The sequence below is a fragment of the Orcinus orca genome, chromosome 3 (assembly GCF_937001465.1).
Source record: "Orcinus orca chromosome 3, mOrcOrc1.1, whole genome shotgun sequence".
Lineage (NCBI taxonomy): Eukaryota > Metazoa > Chordata > Mammalia > Artiodactyla > Delphinidae > Orcinus > Orcinus orca.
In genome coordinates, this window is record NC_064561.1 from 27,336,283 (window position 1) to 27,356,997 (window position 20,715).

General features: G+C 39.0%; 1 protein-coding gene across 8 annotated transcripts in view; it reads left to right on the forward strand.

Annotated features, from left to right (window-relative positions):
* Positions 1–20,715, forward strand: part of FBXW11 (F-box and WD repeat domain containing 11) — a 132,556-nt gene that overhangs the window by 73,835 nt on the left and 38,006 nt on the right. For 5 of the 8 annotated variants that reach the window (XM_033432071.2, XM_033432069.2, XM_033432072.2 and 2 more), the window contains 2 exons: positions 13,197–13,259; positions 16,920–17,145. In XM_033432071.2, coding sequence (XP_033287962.1) covers positions 13,197–13,259; positions 16,920–17,145 — 289 coding nt within the window. The remainder of the gene's footprint in view (positions 1–13,196; positions 13,260–16,919; positions 17,146–20,715) is intronic. The other 3 variants (XM_049708097.1, XM_012533834.3, XM_033432075.2) reach the window with 1 other exon arrangement.

Here is a 20,715-nt window from a genome sequence, read left to right on the forward strand (position 1 = left end):
GCAGTGGTTGAGAGTCCGCCTGCCGATGCGGGCGGGGGACACGGGTTCGTGCCCCGGTCCGGGAAGATCCCACATGCCGTGGAGCGGCTGGGCCCATGAGCCATGACCACTGAGCCTGCGCGTCCGGAGCCTGTGCTCCGCAACGGGAGAGGCCACCACAGTGAGAGGCCCGCGTACCGCAAAAAAAAAAAAAAAAAAAAAAAAAAAATCATTTGACTTTGTATGTGAGGATTTATTTCTGGGCTCTCTACTGTAATTGGTCTGTATGTCTGTCTTTATGCCAGTACCATTGCTGTTTCGAGTACTACAGCTTTGTAGTAAATTTTGAAATCAGAAAGTGTGAGGCTGCCAATGTTGTTTTCCAAGATTACTTTGGCTATTTGGGGTCCCTTGAGATTCTGTATGAATTTTAGAATGGGCTTTCCTATATCTGCAAAACACTGTTGGAATTTTGATAGGGATTGCATTGAATCTATAGATTGCTTTGGGTAGTATTGTCATCTTAACAATATTAAGTCTTGAAATTCATGGCTAAAAGATGCCTTTCCATTTATTTGTGGTTTGTTTAATATCAGTCAGCAGCATTTTGAACTTCTTAGGTAGTCAATCAGATTTTAAAGAAATTAAAAAAGGAAAAAAATTATTTTATAAAAACTGTCATTTTTACCATTTTTCTCTTCATTTATCTCTGCATCCCTTCATTAGAATCAAGTTTTCTTCTGGTTTCATTTTTCTTCTGTCTGAAAATCTTTAACGTTTCTTGTGGTAGGTGAATGAACTAGGTGATGCAGAGTCCCGGAAGCCAAGTGATTGAAGTATATCACGAAGCGGAGAATGCTCAGTCTTGTTGATAGGTCCAGAAATGTGAGCAATGAGAATTGACCATTAGATTTAATAACTTGTCATATGAAGTCTATTCTGATGAAAAGAAATGATTAAACAAAGGAAATTAAATTCTGTTCAGACATCCATTTATTAAATACACATTCTCATGGATTCAGCAATCCTAGGAATTTGATCGAAAGAGGCAGTTACTCAAAGTAGGCATAAAGGTTAATTGCAGTGTTGCATGTGACAGTAAAAAGTTTAAATGTTCATTACTTAACCTGATTGAGTAAATAAATTATGTGATGATGTAAACTGTTGGCATTAAAAATGAAAATAAAGGTCTACAGTGACATGGAAAGATATCTATGACATATGTGAAAAGCAGTTCTATTGGAGAGCATGCTTCAGACAGTTTTCTTTTATATATCTATAGTTTTCAACCTGTGTTCCAAAGCAAATGGTTGTCTCCAGATGACAGCACTTTGGTTGAATTTTCATTTTTTAACTTAATTTGGATATTTTCTTTTGTGAAGTGCTCGTATAAGTGTTTCACCTTTTTTCAGGGGGTGTGTGTGTGTTTGCTTTCCTTATTGATTTGAAGTGAGGGTTTGTTTGTTTTTTAAAGTTCTGGATATATAATCAATCTCTCACTTTGTGGGTTGCCTTTTTTCTTTTAAATTTAATTCCTTAAAAAAATTGAGATATATTTTGCATATCATAAAATTCTTCCATTTCAAGTATGCAGTTCAGTGTTGTACCATCACCATAAATAAATTTTAGAACATTTTAATCTTTTCAGTCTCTTAATGGTGCTTTCAGTGAAGAGAAATTCCTCATTATAATCCAATTTATCAGATTTTTCTTTCTGGTTAGCAGTTGCTTTGTCCTGTTTAAGAAAGCTTTAGCTATTCCAAGGTCATGAAGATGTTCTGTGGTTTCTTCTAAAAGCTTACCTTTTACATTTAGATCTGCAGTCTATCTAGAATAGATTTTTTTCCCACTTGGTGAGAGAGTGGGGCTCAAAATATAAGGATGTCCGGTTGATACGGTCTTTTATTGAAAAGAGCATTTTTTCTCCACTGCACTGAAGTGTTGCCTTAGTGTTCAGTCAAGTGAACTCATATGTGTGAATCTGAGTTTGGATGCTGTTCTGTTGATCAATTTGTCTACTTTTATTCCTATATAACACTCTCTTTGTTACAATAGCTATATTTTAGATCTTGATATTTCATAGTGTAAATTCTTAGTTCTTCCAGATTGCCTTCACTCTGTATATTTCCATATGAATTTTAAAATCAGCTCATTTTGCTGGGGGCTGGGGTGGGGTGGGTGGGGTGGTGGTAAAGCCTGCTGGAGTTTTGATTGGTATCGTGTTAAATTCATCATCTCTTACTCTTAAGTTTTTGGTGGTTTTGGTTTTCTTTCCCCAGTTTTCATTAAATGATATAATCTCTAAAGTGTACTCAATAAGTGGTAGCTACTCTTATTATAAATATTCAATATAATTCATTGCTTTACAATTTCTTGGGTAGATTTGTTTGAAATCTTTGCTGAGTCTGTTAAGTTACCCTTGAACACAGTTATATGAGAAATGATTGTGATGTGGGATGGTATTTCTCTAGCTTTGCCTGACATCACTGATAGATGCTTTCATGTTTCTTTTAAAATGATTTATAGTAGAAGCAAAAGAGTAAAAATGTTTTTCTGGTGTATTATTTTTCCCCCCCTGAGCAATGTTATGTTGTAGGTACTTTGCACATGTTATTTCTATTCCTGCAACATAGGCAATATTATCCCTGTCCTATAAAAGAGGAAACCGAATCTGAGAGAGAAGTCAAGTGACTTAACCGGAAGTCACAGTTTGTAATTGGCAGAGCCTGGGATTTGCACTGGGGACTCCTGGCTCTGAAGGCCTGCTCTTTACACTTCAGCAGACTGACGCCTTCCGCCATTCTTCACAACTCAGGATCTCTTGGCCATTCTTCTGTTACCACTTCTAAAGCACCTTCTTTTTCTGGCTTCCTTTAGTGCATATGAAACATTTTACAAGTTTTACTTTAAAGTTCTCTCCAAAGTGTTAAGCCCTAGGAAGCATTTAAGTGCACATGCTGCCACTCCTTGTCTGCTTTCTTAGGGAGACCCCAGCAGACTTGTGTCTGTGCTTCTTTTGGACCTTTTTAAACAGTCAAATAATTAATGAGATGTTCTTCTTTTACCTAGGTAAATGAATACTTTGGAGGTGATAAGGGTGACTGCCTTTCTGAAAATAGATTTTATTTCTTGCTACTTTCTGTGAGGACCAGAAATGGTGTTGCATGTTTTTCTTCCCCTACATTTTGAATCCTTGCTCATTGTAGACAGTTTGGAAAATATGGAAAAGGAGTAAGCAGAAACAAAATTACAGTTTTGGCCTTTACAGTTAACAGGAAGATTGTAATAACTATAGATAATATTATTAGTAGATATTTATTATACTTCTCTACTCAGTGTGTCAGGAATTATTCTAAATGCTAAGAATACAGAATGTGGGCTTCCCTGGTGGCGCGGTGGTTGAGAATCTGCCTGCCAATGGAGGGGACACGGGTTCGAGCCCTGGTCTGGGAAGATCCCACATGCCGCGGAGCAGCTGGGCCCGTGAGCCACAACTACTGAGCCTGCGCGTCTGGAGCCTGTGCTCCGCAACAAGAGAGGCCGTGATAGTGAGAGGCCCGTGCACCGCGATGAAGAGTGGCCCCCACTTGCCACAACTAGAGAAAGCCCTCGCACAGAAACAAAGACCCAACACAGCCAAAACAAATAAATAAATAAAATTAAAAAGAATACAGAATGAATAAAAGTCAAACACCTCTGTCCTGTGGAGGTTAAATTTGACTAAAGGAGCCCATATTAAGTGCCAGGATTATCTTTTTAAATTTTCTGTCGGGGAGGCCCTGTTTTCATTTCAGTTTTATGGATCAGGAAACAGGCATAGAGAGGTCAGATGACATGCAGCAGCATCTGACTCTGCTGGAAGTTTCAGTGACTAGTTTCTCTTTCTTTAAACTAGAGCATATATATCTGGGGTCTTGATGTAGATCTTTTACTCTTTTAAGTTTCATTTTGAAAAAACCACTGTTCATTGTTATTAAAAAGAGATGTGTCTTTAAGGAAAATTTAGATAGGCTATATAAGGAAAAAGAAAATAAAAATTAGAGATAGTATTGTTAGCATTTTAACACACTTTTTCTAGTTGCTTTTCTAAATAAGTAGATTGATAGATAAATTTTTATTTGTAAAGATGGGGTCGTACAGACATATTTTGACTTGCTTTTTTTTCCATTTAATATAGTTTAGACCATTTTTCATGTCACTATTCTTTTTAGATAGTATTTCACCAGTTTTAGACAGGTGACAGCAGCCTTCACAGCTTTTGATATATGCATAGCGTTTGTTCTTTTGTTCTACTTCACATATTTTTAAAATCTGCTTTCTTTGAAAAATCAGAAAAGGGAACTATGCGTCACTGCAACTTATGCATCACTGTAAGTTGCCATGAAATAATGGCAACTTACTGAGATAGGTTACTGTAAAAATAAATACCGTTAAAAACAAAACCTATAATGAAATTCTAGCCAGATACTGTTTGTTACAGTAAACTGAACAGGAGACCAGCTCTTTTTGTTAAGAACAGACAGTTGGAGGTATTAGAGAGATATGCAAATATAGTTTGATATAATTAGGAGAACTGAAAGAAAACTGAAAAGGTGGTAAGTTTTGCAGTATGGGATTCATTGTACTCTAATACCTTAACCAGGGGTTTTCAGTGTTTTTACAGTAAGAAATAAAATTTACATCTAGACCTTATATACATGAGTATATGTGTTTATGTGTGTGTAATATATGTGTGTGTATATGTGTATATATGTATTTATGTATGTAATGTATATGTATTATGCTTCAGTAGAAAAGTTTTTTAAAAGAAATTTTCTCCTGTTGTATCATATACTTAAATGATGTCAGAACCCTCTTGTTAGACATTTACATTGTTTTCTATTTTTCTGTGTTATAAATAGTTGTAGCTACAATTTTGTGTAGGTCTACAATTCCTTAGGATAAATTGCTATACGTTAAATTATATCCAGTGTTATGTAGTAATGTTGATAAATATTCTCTGAAAGGTAACAATTTATAATCCTACCAAAGAGCCCAGTTCCTATAAAGTATATAAAAATTAAAGTTACTAATTTGATAGGTGAAAAATTACATCTTTCTTTGTTATGTACATGTTCATTTTTGACAGCCATTTAAATTTCTTGTTTTGCAGTATTGGTAGTTACTCTGCTTATTTGCCTATTAAAGTATTAATTTTGGTTTCCTAAGTAATTTATAAGAGATCTTTATATGGTAAGTTATTTACCATATGTCAGAATATTTCCCCCAATGTATTTGTCTTTAAAATTTGATTATGAACATTCCTGAGCTAAGAAAATTTTTTAGCCAAATGTAAATTTTATTTCTGTTTGGTAGCTGCTTTTAGTCATTTTATGGTTTTAGAGTTTTTCACACTTGATTCTTTTTATCCATAGTATATATTGGTATGTGACATGAGGTAGCATTTAACTTTTATTTTTAATCCTCTTTCTTAAATGATCCCTTTCTCCCCTATTTGAAGTTCTGACTTCATCATACACAAATTGTAAGTGTAAATGAATCTGTTTCTCGACTTCCTGTTTTGTTTCATTGGTCTTGCTTTGTTAGTACCACACTAATTATTATAGCTTTTAAGAAAAATTTTAATATCTAATAACATAAGCATTTCCCTCTTTTAAAAAAATAATTGGTAGTGAGGAAAGGAAGAAAAACTCTCCTATATTTATTCTTCCAGATACCTTAGTATAATCTTGTCATGTAATGTTAATAGCAGCCAAATACTTGTTAAAAATTTGAGTGGAACTACAGGTTAGGTAAGTTGGAAGGAAACTTACTACATTGGAAATGGCATGTAGCAGTGATTTCAGTCAAACTCCCAATGGATTTAAAATTTTTTATTACTTTTTAGTTTTATTGTAGAAAGAAAACAGCTAGTTTGTTTCTACATTTTAGTGTTTGTGTGGAGGAGTGGAAGGTTTCTGATTAAGTTGTGCTTACTGGTGGCTGGAGTCATTGTATTAAAAAGTCATGTATGTGTAGATGTATTTATTCATGGCTTTCTTCCTTCTGAGTTGCAAGAGTGGTATGAGAGATAGGGGCTGCTTTTTTGGACAAGCTTGTCTCTTCTTTTTCCAAATGAATGCTTCTGGCTTTCCATTGATCTCATTTCCCAACAACGTGTTGGTAAGATTTAGGTTTAAGGGGGAAGAATTGTAGGCTAGATTAGGGGCCAAGCTGGCATTAACAATAACAACTCAAAGGTGTTTGGTTTGCCTGTGCCAGTCATTGTTCTGTGTATTTACCTTTGGAATTTATGCAAGTAATAATTAGCAAACTAAATCTAGACTTTTCTGCTTGGCCTACTCTCAAATGTGTAATCTCTTCCTGCTTTCTAACCGTATTTGAGATTTCTTTTGTGGCCTAGGATTCTCTATCAGTTTTTTGTTGTTGTTGTTGTTTTTAACGTTCCGTGGAAAATCTTAAGTGTTGTTTGTTGGTTGGTCTGCTTGATCTGTCGAAGATGAAAAGGTGCTTAAAAAATTTTTTAAATATTTCTAACTTTTTGTACTTTGTGGAATTTTATTCAGTATATAAAAGCACACATTATCCTCTTTATAGATTTTTGCTTTTTAGAGAGTTTTAAAGCTCTTTATGTTATTCAGTGGTTTGACTTGAATATTGCTCTCCTTGCAATAATGACTTTTGCTTTCCTTTTAATTTGAATTTTCCTGTTATGTTTTGCTTATTGCTTTTAGCCTTTCTATGTGTTTTTTGTTATGCTTATTACCCTTGTGGGCAGGGGAATGCCCGGATTCAATTTTGCTTTTTATTTAAAAAGTGCTGGTTACAGCCCATTAAATGATTTCATAGGCTACAACCAGCAGTTGGAAAACACCTGAGCTGTATTTTTCTGTATAGAAAGTACATTGATTTCTGAGTAGAACAGACCTAGATCTGATCCAGTTACTTATTTCTCTGGTCCTCAATTTCTTCTGTAAAATTGGAATGTCTACTTACATATTTTTTTTGAAGATTAAAAGACAATGTGTGCCTACTGTATAGCACAGGGAACTCTATTCAATATCCTGTGATAAATCATAATGGAAAAGAATATGAAAAAGAATGCATATATATATAACTGAATCACTTTGCTGTACAGCAGAAATTAACACAACATTGTAAGTCAACTGTACTTCAATAAAATAAATTTTTTTAAATGCTAAGAAAAAGACAATATGTGAAACAAGCCTAGTACAGAGACTAAAGTTATCTAATAACATTTTGCACAATGTATCTGTTATCCTTAATTTCTTTTTTTTTCTTTTTGCGGTACGCGGGCCTCTCACTGTTGTGGCCTCTCCCGCGTCCCCTGCATCGGCAGGCGGACTCTCAACCACTGCGCCACCAGGGAAGCCCTATCCTTAATTTCTTAAATACAAACATTTAAAAACGCAAGAGAAAAGAGCAAAATGCCCGCATGTTTTCTAGATCCTTTGTAAGGTTTTTGTTTTTGTTTTTGCTTCCTCTCAGGAGTAAAGATGTTTTTGATATGAAAACCTTACATTGTATAAGCATTTCTCATCATGAAAGCCAAAATGCAGAATTTGTAGGATTTTTAAAGTAGGAAATTGATTCCTCTTACATAACTCTTAAAGTAGGGAATTTTCCAAGTGAAATATATTCTGTGTTAGTTGGTGGCACCTACTGGCAAAGATATATCACTGCTTAGAGCCTGCTGTGCTTTTATACAAACTAACCCCATATAACAGACTGGGAAAGATGATGGGAAATAGGAGAGGAATATATTGTGTTTACCAAAGTGGGCATTTCCTTGGCCCTCCCTGCCCACCGCCCCCCCGCAAAGTATTTGTCCAGTGAATTGGGAGGAGGAAGGAATCATGCCATGCTATTGCCCTAGTCCTGTGTTTGCCAATATGTGCTGAGCTCTTATTAAGAGAATGTGAAAGGGGGGTGGCCATTTCCAACAAACTTGGGAAAGCTAGGTTAAACTAACCTAGCCTGATTTTTAAATTATGAGATGTTACAGAGCCTTTAGTATCTTAGTGAAGTATATCATAACCTCTGGGAGTGGAGTTGGGGGAACACTCATGCAGTGCACCACATTTGTCAAACTCAGACCTCAGAACGCTTTTTTCTCTGAACATCTCTTGTGTTACCTGGAATACTCTTTGGAAATTATCCTCTGATCAGTGTAGCTTGAGAGCATCATTTTCCCTTCGGCATCTTCTCCTGAAGGCTTTATAAGAGAAGGAACAGGCATTAGATTCTCATGGTATTTGGTAGTTCTGAAATATCACATATTGGGATGGAGTCTGTCATGACGGTATCAGTGCAGTTTCCTTAGGATGGTGGTACTACATGGACCACATCATTTTGCCATAGCAGTGATTTTAAAGCAGACACATACATAAAAATTACCTGGAGAACTTTAAATTAAAGCAAAGCAAAACACGTATACCTAGGCTCCATCCACCCTGGCCACCTATTTGGTCAGACATGCTTTGCTATTTTATTACATTTGGGACACCTTTGAGATCTAATGAAAGCTCTGGATCTTCTTTCTGGAGGACTGTATACACACTAACTTTTGTATATGACTTCATGATATTTATCACCCTCATTCACACCCCCAAGCCCATGGATCTCTAGTAAAGAACTCCTTATATCAAGTTTTCCTGGATAGGCATTAAATGGCAAGCAGGATTTACCCCAGAATTGAGATAACTATGTACTCTATGAATTACTTGACCATGGTACGGTCAGGCTATATTTGAAGAAATCACATACTGTCACAGGGGTTAAAGGAAAAGAAGCCTGAAGAGAAAGAAAGGCCAGGTCTGAGATGGTGGTGATTTTTAGTATATTTTCCTAAGGAAGCGAGTTTAGGAGCTCACACCCCTAGAGCAGTGGCTCTCAAGTGGAGGGGGCAGTTTTGTTGCCCCGAGCCCCCAATCCCCACCCCTGACATTTGGCAATCTGGAGACATTTTTGGTTATCACAGTTAGGGCAGGGGAGGGGGTTGCTACTGGCAACTAGCAGGGAAAAGCCAGGGATGCTGCGTGACATCCTACGTTGTACAGGACAGCCACGCTTCCCCCGCCCCCGCACCACGGAATTAATCTGGCCCCAAATGTCACTAGTACTAAGGTTGATCTGCCCTAGAGTCTAGCTGCTGCTTCCTAGACTGTATCTTCCATTGGTAGTAGGAAGGTCTGCGTTTTTTGTTTGTTTGCATGTGATGTAGGTGTAGGATGAAACAGATGATGATGAGAAGGGTAGGAAGTGATTAAGCCAGGTTGGTATTTCAAAGAACTTTCCTTTCCCAGAAGTGTTGGAGACTTAAAAGAGGATCTCACCTCTCAGATTGGCTTACCTCATGGTTTCATCTGAGAGCTTGGATGTAGGAAACCACCTTCCTTTTCTCCTGGAAGGAAGACTCATTGTTTTTTCTTACCTCTCCCTTGAACTTGTGACCTTTTGTCTATTAAACCTTTAAGGAATAAAAGTCAAAATGATTATTTATTTATTTATTTTTGGCTGCGCTGGGTCTTCGTTGCTGTGTGCAGGCTTTTCTCTAGTTGGGGCCAGCGGGGGCTACTCTTCATTGTGATGCATGGGCTTCTCATTGCAGTGGCTTCTTTTGTTGTGGAGCACGGGGCTCTAGGTGCACGGGCCTTAGTAGTTGTGGACTGTGGGCTTCAGTAGTTGTGGCTCACGGGCTCTAGAGCGCAGGCTCACTAGTTGTGGTGCACGGGCTTAGTTGTACCACGACATGTGGGATCTTCCCAGACCAGGGCTCAAACCCGTGTCCCCTGCATTGGCAGGTGGGTTCTCAAGCACTGCACCACCAGGGAAGCCCAGTCAAAGTGACTAAAAATAAAAACCTGTGGCTCTTAGAATTTTTGATGCTTGCCACCCATTCTTATCCCCACATAAGATAATGAGGAATAGGAGAGGTATATATTGTGTTTACCAAAAGTGGGCATTTCCTTTGTCTCTCAGCAGTATTCATGTAGTGAAGTGGGAGGAGGAAGGAATCGTGCCATGCTACTGCCCTAGTCCACTGTTTGCCAGTGTGCTGAGCTCTTATTGAGAGAGTGTAGAAGGGGGGTGGCCATACCCAACAAATTAGGGATAGCTGTTAAACTAATCTAACCTGATTTTTAAAATTATGAGATGTCAGAGCCTTTAGTATCTTTACGAAGTGCATTGTGGGGTGTGTTTGTGTAGGAAAGGAAGAAGGGCGGCGGGGGAGAGCACACACGTGAACATGCAGCATTTGTCAAACTTAATTAGACCCCAGGACCCTTTTTCCTCTGAGCATCTCTTGTGTCACCTGGATTACTCTTTGGAAATGATCCTCTGATCAGTGTAGCTCGAGGGCAGCTTTTTCCCTTTGGCATCTTTTCCTGAAGGCTTTATAAGAGAAATTGAAAAAAAAATGTATTCCAGCCCCCACAGGGCTCTATTAAATACAGTTTTACTAAATTGTATGTCTTTATCCACTTTCATCAAGCCTTAAGAGAATAGTTGCTATTTTTATCAGAGGGGTTGTTTTCTTTTCAGCTATGTAAATAAACACCATTTCTCTGTTTTGGAATGAAAGGAAGAATTAAATTTTCTTACTGGAAAGACGGTTGTTTCTTGTGTAGTCCGCAGGAACTTCTGACGTTTTTATGTTTCCTCCCTGAGTGAGGAAAGTATTGAGGTAGGTTACGTCAGAATAGCTCTGGTGGATTCAGACTCCTGTGTTTTAAAACTTTGGAGTTCAAACCCCTTTGCACATATACCTCCTTCACACATTTCCTGGGCTGCCTGGAGACGAGGGAGCGGGAACTTACTTCCCATCTCTCTTCCATTTGGCACGCTCACCTCCATGTTCCCAGCCATTCTTTCTTCTTGCCACTCTCTCAGAACCCAGGACATTGTGATATTGCAAGGATGCCTTTGTAACTACCAGTCAGATCCAGGTGATATACTGAGTCACTGTTCCCACTTTGTTCATTCCCCTAAGGAAACTGTCAGCTTTATTAATCCCTAAGTCCTTCAAGATAGCAGTAAAAGGAAAATTTGAGGGAGGAGTACTACTTGTGTTTACCTATTCTTCATCCCCCCTTTCCCATTCAGGATCATTTATTGCTGCCACCGCTTTAGACCTGCTTTGGACACTTGGACACACTTCCTTCCTCTCTGGCTCATGGTTGACTTTAACATATGGAGCCCTGCCCTCCTGCCCCCCTTCCCCATCGCAGACCTCGGTGTTATGCGGCTTATAAGGTTTTATCAAGGAAGCCAGTGGGTTTTCCCTATTAGGCAACCATCTGGAGCCTTTCTGTCAAAGTCTGAAGTTAGAAAAGCATGAGAATAGATAACACTTGGGGGAAAGTAGTATCTTCAAAGCAGGGCATAAACAGAGTTTATGAATACCCACTATACACCAAGCACTGTGCTGGTAGTCTCAATCCCCACAACTTTGTGTGGTTTGTATTTGTCCATGGGTAGAACAACTTGCTCAGGATCTCTCTGTCTCTCTCTCCCTCTCCCTCTCTCTCCCTCTCCCTCTCCCTCTCTCTCCCTCTCCCTCTCTCTCCCTCTCTCTCTCTCTCCCTCTCTCTCTCTCTCTCACGCGCGCGTGCACACACACACACACACACACACACAGAGTGAGTGACCAAATCTGGATTCCAACTTCTCTCTTTGGTTTCAAAGCCTTTGGCTTTTCTACTACATCATTCTACATCTCTTTTTTTTTTTAATTTTATTTTATTCATTTACTTAATTTTTGGCTGCCTTGGGTCTTTGCTACTGTACGCGGGTTTTTTCTCTAGTTGCTGAGAGCAGGGGCTACTCTTTGTTGCGGTGTGCAGGCTTCTCATTGCGGTGGCTTCTCTAGTTGTGGAGCACAGGCTCTAGGTGCGTGGGCTTCAGTAGTTGTGGCTCGCAGGCTCTAGAGCGCAGGCTCAGTAGTTGCGGCGCACGGGCTTAGTTGCTCCGCGGCATGTGGGACCTTCCTGGACCAGGGCTCGAACCCGTGTCCCCTGCATTGGCAGGCAGATTCTTAACCACTGTGCCACTAGGGAAGCCCTCATTCTACATCTCTTATCAGAGCCTGCTGTGAGACCTCAGAGCACTGGTGTCCAGTGGTGATTCTTCTGCCACCACCTACGTTGGGTATTTTCAAATGGAGTGTTTGGAAATACTGTATGTGCCCAAACATTTTACAACTTGACGAACATAAAGGAAAAACAGGGAAAATTTGAGAGGTAGGCTTATTTCCTATAGGCAGTAAACAAGCTCTTGTAAACACTGATAAATAGATCTATAGGATCTTTTCGACTAATACTACAGGACAAATGTTATAGTTTAAATTTTGTACCCCAATCTTGGAATTTTAGGCTTGGGAAGGAATCTTAGAGAGACTGCTATCCATAAACGAGTTGTTATTCCTTTCAGAACACAACTCTCCCACTTCCCCTTCTCATTAAGTTTCCATTTAGCTATTAGGTAGGAGCTTCAAAAGGGAAAATCCAATCATGTATAATCTCCAGTTAATGGGCATCTATTGAGCGACTAGGTCACCAGAAAGAATACACAGTGCCTCTTTGTGCAGTAAACACAAAAATCAAAAGCTAATGCATTCCCAAGGCAAGCCAGATTGTTGCTGGCTAACAGCATCCTCCTCTTAAGGGAAAAGGTTGGGGCACCCACCATGCTTGCTAGGGGAGATTGCAAAGCCATTCCAGAAAAACAAGGCCATCAAGGGAGGAAAGAGAAAGGCAGGGGGGCTTCCAGGGCTTTGTCACTTCTAATTGCTGATGGCTGGGGTGGGCTACTGAGTAGCAGACATTCTAGTAAATGTTTTGTGTAATCATCAGGAACTTAGTGGGTCTCTGGGCCTTCTTTCTTCAGGTTAAAAGAATAACGGGGATGATTGAGGTAGAGCTTCAGCCCCACTCCCATAATTTAGCCTGTTTTCTAAGTACACCCAACCTTCATAAAGACTTTATGCTTACTTTTGTCCAACCACTAACTAATGATTGATCAAAGATGAAAACACCCCTGTTGACCCAAAATGGCATGTGTTAGCCACAAGCCAAACAGCTCTTGGGTTGGTGTTGGTACACTCCAGTTTGGGTTTTCAAAACTATATTTTGGTGTAGTTATTTAGAATTTGCAAAACTCGGCATAATTCAAATAACCTGTTTTTCCCCCCTTAGAACACTTCAGTTATGGAGGATCAAAATGAAGATGAGTCCCCAAAGAAAAATACTCTTTGGCAGGTAGGAATGACGGCGCACAGATAAGATAGCAATTGACTTACTGTAGATAAGATGCTCCCTCAGCTCCTGTCCTCAGTGAAACTAAGAGCCAAGTACTTTTGTTTTCTTTTGTGCAATTCTGCTAGTTTCAGGATCCACCCTGGGACTTCCCTGGCGGTCCAGTGGTTAAGACTTCACCTTCCAATGCAGGGGGTGGGGGTTCGATCCCTGGTTGGGGAACTAAGAGCCCACATGCCTCAGGGCCAAAAAACCAAGACATAAAACAGAAGCAATATTGTAACTAATTCAATGAAGACTTTTAAAATGGTCCACATAAGGAAAAAAAAAAGAATTCACCCTAATTTATCTTCTGTTCCTTAGGGAAGTGTCATTATGAATAGTAAAGAATTTAGGAATTCTCACCAAGATTCTGAAGTTGGCTGCAGCCCAAAATATTCCGTCTCTGGGGCCACTGTCTAAGCCAAAGATGGACAGTGGTGGTGTCCTTTGTCACCAGAATGGCACCATGCCGCATACCAGTGTATGCACCGACCTTTTCTCCCAACCGTCACCCTTCTCCCCCATTTCCTATTTGTTTGCCTTTTCCTTTTAAATTCAGTTTCCTTCTCTCCTAGCTCTATTTTAGTTTTCCAGTTTTCCTTCCAATCCCCCAGTTTTTTTGTAAGGCGCAGGATGGAGAGCATATAAAGTTTCATGATTTCGTGTTTTCATCGACCATTATGGTACACATAATTTTTCCCTTCATGAAGATACAAATAAAGGCAAAACAAATCTAAATCTGAAGAGAATAATGATAAAAAAAAGTTCTCTGGGTTCACTTGTTTTGAATCAAAGGAGTTAGCAAGAATAAAGTGTCCCCAACAAATTTATGATGAAAAGAAACAAAGCAGTGCAATTCCAGGAAGATCTTTCTAGGCCAAGCGGGTGGTTAGAAATAGAAATGGAAAATGTGCTGTAGAATTGGGCACATACTGTTATTTTAGGGGGAACTGTGTGCAGACTGACTGCTGTTCCCTCCACGTCTGGTATTTTGCAACAGGATTCTCTTAATTTACTATTGCTTTTCAATTCACAGTGGTTCTTAACACTTTAGCTTTCAGTTTTTTGTTTTTTTTTTTCATCTGCCTTTCAGTCAACTAGTTAATGGTATACCGATGCTCTAAGGGGGCTAGATGGTTAGGAAAGGAACCCTTCTGTAAATGAAATAATAACCCTTTTGCTTATCAAGTGAGATAATGTGTGTGAAAGTATTTTATAAACAATAAAGCAGTACACAAATGCAAGTTGTTACCATAATTATATTTAACCTGTTATGAAAGCAATTATTTTGGCAAGTATTATGAAAAAAATATAGAAAGAAAAGGGGAAGGAAAAAATATGTAGCTTTCTCTCTCAAGATTAGGCACTTTTAACATTTTCATTTATATTCTTTACTTTTTCTTGGCGTGTTTCCCTTCACACAAATTATTGTGATCATATGCTATATAAAATTCTTTTGTCCCTAATACTATTTCATAAACATGTTCTCTTGTTATTAAAATCTTAGTTTATAAACCTAATTCTAATGGCTGCATTGTAGTACTTTGTGTAGATGTATTATATAATTCATTTAACCAGTTGCCTGTAACTGGGTAGTTTTTTCTGAATTTTATTATAACATTATGGTGAACATCCTTATGCTTAGAAGTAGCAAAGGTGCTCCTTATGCTAGCTGATATTCACCACAGCAAAGAATGTTTACTTCGTCTGACTGTTCTTAATGCTGATGTTTTGGTTCTGTTTGATATGAATGTTTTACTACAAGCAACATCAAAAATCTCTGTTCAATGCTGCCCCCTGGTGGTGCCCGGTGTCAGTGAGCTCTCCCTCACCCAAATTATAAGGGAAAAAACGTTCTCAGACAAGGAAGTGGTAAGATAAGTGAGGTGGGAGATTAATGCCTTCCAGGTTTATACCTCTAAATGTCGACATAAGAACTCACTTCAGATATGAAGGATTTTTAAGATTTTACCAAGGAAGGCCAAAGACTCCTTTGGATATTTACAAAGGATGTCTTCTTTCTGGGATGGGTTCAGTTCACTTTAAGTTGGGGATATACTGATAAAAAAAGCTCTTCATTCTTCCCATGTAAGACTTCTGAAATAAGCTCCTAATGGAATTAATGAATGTTTGTGATGCAACTCTTCAGTTTTCAAAATTCTCTTATATGTTATTCCTTCTAGTGTTACACATGAAGGGGCATTCAGAATAGTGATGGACAGATGACTTGGCAAATGTTTGACGAAAGTATTGAGGTTCTTTTGTTTGTAAACAGGGAAATTACTGAGCCTCATAATATCAGTAGCAGTTGTGGTTCAGTCTAGGGATTTAGATTTTTTTGGATATTGTTGTCCAGATGCAGTGCATGTAGTTTCAGTGTTTTTGTTTGTTTGTTTTGTTTTTTTGGCTGTGTTGGGTCTTCGTTGCTGTGCGCGGGCTTTCTCTAGTTGTGGTCAGCGGGGGCTACTCTTTGTTGCGGTGTGCAGGCTTCTCATTGCGGTGGCTTCTCCTGTTGCGGAGCACAGGCTCTAGGCGTGTGAGCTCAGTAGTTGTGGCTCACAGACTCTAGAGCGCAGGCTCAGTAGTTGTGGCGCACGGGCTTAGTTGCTCCGCGGCATGTGAGATCTTCCCAGACCAGGGCTCGAACCCGTGTCCCCTGCATTGGCAGGCGGATTCTCCACCACTGTGCCACCAGGGAAGCCCTAGTTTCAGTTTTTAAAAAGTATACTAATTTTATGCAAGGACCATGTAGATTTGATGAGAGATGCAACTATTAGTATAGGAGTCTGGGATATCCGTAAACCAACTAAATAAGATGAGGAACTTTTCAGGTATATGTGGTTTACCTTGGGTCACTTTCTGAGTAGGTGATTGAAAGAGAGAGTGAAAGTCTGTAAACTATTTTGTCAGCAGTTAGCAGCCCTGGAAATAATACGGAGGAGATTGAAACTGTTAGGTAAAATGAAGCTTTTTAGATTGAATTGCTCTCTGATTTCTCCGTCACATAGACCAGTAGTTTTCAGAGTGAGGTCCCTGAAGTGCAGTCTCTAGACCAGCAGCATCAGCATCACTTGGGGACTTGTTGGAAGTGCTCAGGCTCTACTCCAGACCTGTAGGATCAGAACCTCCGCGGTGGGCCCAGCAGTCTGTGTGTTAACAAGCTCTTTTGTTATTCTGATGCATGCACAAGGGTGAGAACTATTTGCATAGATGAATATAGCTTTACCTTCCAACTTTGAGGAAGGAAAACAAACCATCAATAATCAATCAGTTGCCACTTTGCCAAGTTGAACAGTTTTTCTAAGATGGTCTTCTCCAACCTTAGTTAACTGATAACAGCACGATTTTGGAATAAGCATTGGAGAATGATGATTTAAGACACCATTTAGCTTTAGATAGAACTCTAACTTTATCATTACTTTAGTGACTAGTTCGAGTACATGGGCCCTGAATGCTTTTTTAATTATTTCCTGAATTAATTAATAAAGGAATAAGTTTGGCTTTAGGGTAAAACTGGCATTTTAAGAATAAATACACAGGGCAAAAAAATGTTTCTGATGATATGCTCTTAAGATTTATTTTCCTTGTCAAACTAATTACCTTTTTGTTTTTCTAAAATAGATAAGTAATGGAACATCATCAGTGATCGTCTCCAGAAAGAGGCCATCAGAAGGAAACTATCAAAAAGAAAAAGACTTGTGTATTAAATATTTTGACCAGTGGTCTGAATCAGATCAAGTGGAATTTGTGGAACACCTTATTTCACGAATGTGTCATTACCAGCATGGACATATTAACTCTTACCTGAAGCCCATGTTGCAGCGGGACTTTATTACCGCTTTACCAGGTAACCATGCTTGTCTTTTAAAAAGCTGAGAAGTGGAAGAATGCCCAGCCCAAGAGCCTAGACGGAGCCGAGTAGGTGTTTGTGAAATGAATGAATGAGTACAGCATGAGACAGCATTTCTTTGGGACACATACTGTACTTTAATATGTGGTACTTGAAGAGCAGTTATAATTTAGCATCTATCTAGGAACTGTAGGCAGTTTCTGTGATTACTAGTGTTGATCATTGGTCAATACTGTTGCTACATTAGTGAATTAATGCTGTACTTTTAATTTTGATGTGGTGTCTATAGAATCTGCATTTTGCCTTTATAAGTATTTTTTTTTAATATGGGACAATTTTTCCCACAGTGTTTGGGAAGTGTCCCCAAATTTAAGATGTTCATTTATATCTGAAGTGACACTTAGGGAATGGCAGAAAAGTATTGGGGAAATTGATAGCATGTCTTACTACATTTCTTAAAACTTATTTCTGCATCCTCTCCCTCACTATCCTACCCCTGCATGAGTGTGTTCTTCTCTCCCTTTTCTCTTTCTCTCTCTCTCCCTCCTCACCCCCCAGTTAAGTTTACTTTGGTTTAAAAGAAAAAAAAGACTACTTTTACAACAGTTTTAGGTTCACAGCAAAATTGGGCAGAAAGTACAGTTTCCATATCCTCTCCCCCACCCGCAACAGCCCCCAGCACAGCCTCCCTGCTATCAACATCCTACACTACAGTGGTACATTTGTTACAATACATGAACCTACACTGACACATCACTATCACTCAAAGTACATACTTCAAGGTTCACTCTTGGTGTTGTACATTCTGTGGCTTTTGACAAATGTATAGTGACATGTATCTACCATTATAGTGTCACACAGAACAGTTTCACTGCTCTAAAAACCTGCTGTGCTCTGCCTGTTCATCCCCCTTTGATTTTTTTTTTAAATTTATTTATTTATTTTTGGCTGCGTTGGGTCTTTGTTGCTGCGCGTGGGCTGTCTCTAGTTGCGGTGAGCGGGAGCTACTCTTCATTGCGGTGCACGGGCTTCTCATTGCGGTGGCTTCTCTTGTTGCGGAGCACAGGCTCTAGGCGTGTGGGCTTCAGTAGTTGTGACACGTGAGCTCAGCAGTTGTGGTTCGCGGGCTCTAGAGCGCAGGCTCAGTAATTATGGCACACGGGCTTAGTTTCTCCATGGCATGTGGGATCTTCCCAGACCAGGGACTGAACCTGTGTACCCTGCATTGGCAGGCGGATTCTTAACCACTGCGCCACCAGGGAAGTCCCCCTCTTTGATTTTTGGTCACTCGTTAATTCTTTTCTCTCTGTGTTCTTTTTTAAATTTTTTATTTTAAGTTTTCTAGGTAAGATAGAGAGATTTCACTCTTGAAGAGAATGTGAGACTGTTGGCCAGAACATTCTCCTCTAACGTGGTCAGGGTAACCTGGAGGTTACAGCTGCTGTGCCAGGGTATGCCTTAGAAATAGCCAGGGATAAACCAGTAGCATTGCCACCAGCCCTACCCTTTTTTCAGAGCTTCTGGATGGTTCCTCAAAGAGTAGCTTCTCTCTTAGCCTGTCTGTGATTTACAGTGCATCACAACTCCATAGTCTAAGTATTTCCACAGTAGACAGGACCTGGGTTCATGCCTCAGGCCTGAAACCTGGGGCTGCAAAGTGATATGCCAGCCTCTGATTCCTAATCCCTCTTCTAGAACTTGTAAGTTTACTTTCTACAAAGGGAGTGTTTTAAGGATATTTGAGAGTTAGCTTAGAAAATTTTGACCCTACTGTTCTTTTTATGCTGAAATGTAGCATTATTTTCCTCATTTCTTGAATTAGTATTTCTAGAAAAGCAAAACATGAACCCTCTTTTTCTAGAATCATAGTATTTAATTGCTGAAAGGGATCTTAGCCGTCACCTAGTGCTGTTTCTCATTGGGTAGATTATGAAGCCAAGGATCAGAGAATTGGGTGAAATGCCTAAGATCATACATCTTGGTTATTGTGATTTTGCAGGTGATGGTGGGGGTTGGTGCAAAAGCTAGTACAAAAGCTGAAATCACTTCCAGTTAAGATTACTCTGGACAGTGCCTTAAACTGGCCTCAAGTATACATGGTTTACACCCCAATTCAGTAACATTTACTTTTAATTATAAGAGAGAGAGTGGGAGAGAAGAGCTATGCTTCTAATTGCATGAGAGAGAGAATTATAGGTGAATTTGAGTAAGATGAGTGCACATGTGCTGCAGCTCCTCTGTATGTGCAGCCCAGAACTCAGAACCCCCCTCATCCAAGACTTTCTACTGACTCATGCTACATTTCACACCAAGAAGAGACAGGGTAGTTTTTAAAGTTGACAGTTATACTTGTTCTTCTTAAGTGCTTTTAAATAAATGAAGCTATGCTCCCATTTTTTGAGGCAAATCCATTCTGTTTGCTTTCTGTTGTTTTGGTTTATTTTTATTTTTTCCCTATAATTTGCCTCTCAAACATTTTAGAGCACCAGGGAATTCAACTTGTATTTACAGAATATCCACGAGGTGGCACTGTTGTAGTTCTCTTGATTTGCAGAGTATAGTTCAGAGGCAGCCCCTTCTCTTGGGGAGTGTACAGAATTGGAGAAGAGACAGAACAGATGAACATGTGTTATGTATATAAATATGGTTAGTATAATTGCATACAATTCAGTTTTCATTACAGCGAATTTTAAGGCATTGTCCATATCTCTGTTAAAGTGGAATTTTGTGGTATCGAGTATTACATGAAATGAACGGACCATTGGCTGGGACATGGAAATATTTTTGTTAAAATGCTATTTGTTTTAACAGGATTTGATCTGAACATATATACATATGTCAGTATATATCATACATATGAATCTAATAGCTGGGGACAAGCTGGCCAAGTTGATTGTGTTAGTTAGTGTCTAGTAGACTTGGATTAAATCTGGCATTAGTTCCTTAGCACAGATCTTGCCTTAAGAGCATTAGGGGAGAAACAGGTCCATGTGTTTGTTCATACTTAGATTTAATAATGTGTGGAACAACTTACTAATCATTATCCTGGTTTGGTGTTTAACTTTTACTGTAGATGATCCTTAGTTTGAATTTTTACTTTGTTGAAATTGACAGTCTACTTAAGACTTCTTTTGATTGTGAAAACCATTAATTCTATAAAAACGGTCTGTAGTTTTGACTTTTTAATGCTTACTGTGAATATCATACCTGTCAGTATAGGGAAAATGGAAAATGTTTGTGGTCTCTGGCTCCTTTTGGTTCAGTGGAAAAAGTGATAATTATGATATGCTTTTCTAAAAATCATGGTAAATGTTTAGTCTGCAATGTCAATTTCTGCAGGCTAAGTTTGTGGTTTGTAAGAACTGTTGTTAAAGGGAAAATTTATACCATTTGAAGTAGAGACAGATTGTACTTCAAGAAGGACGATAAGCATTGGTGATCTGTTTGGTGAGGTGTCTAAGCAATTAAGAATTTTAAAAACACTTACCTTCCTGGCCATGGTTTATTCTTTTGTCTCATCCTCAAGTAAGGATGATAAACCATTATGGACTGTGAATGTGACAGAGA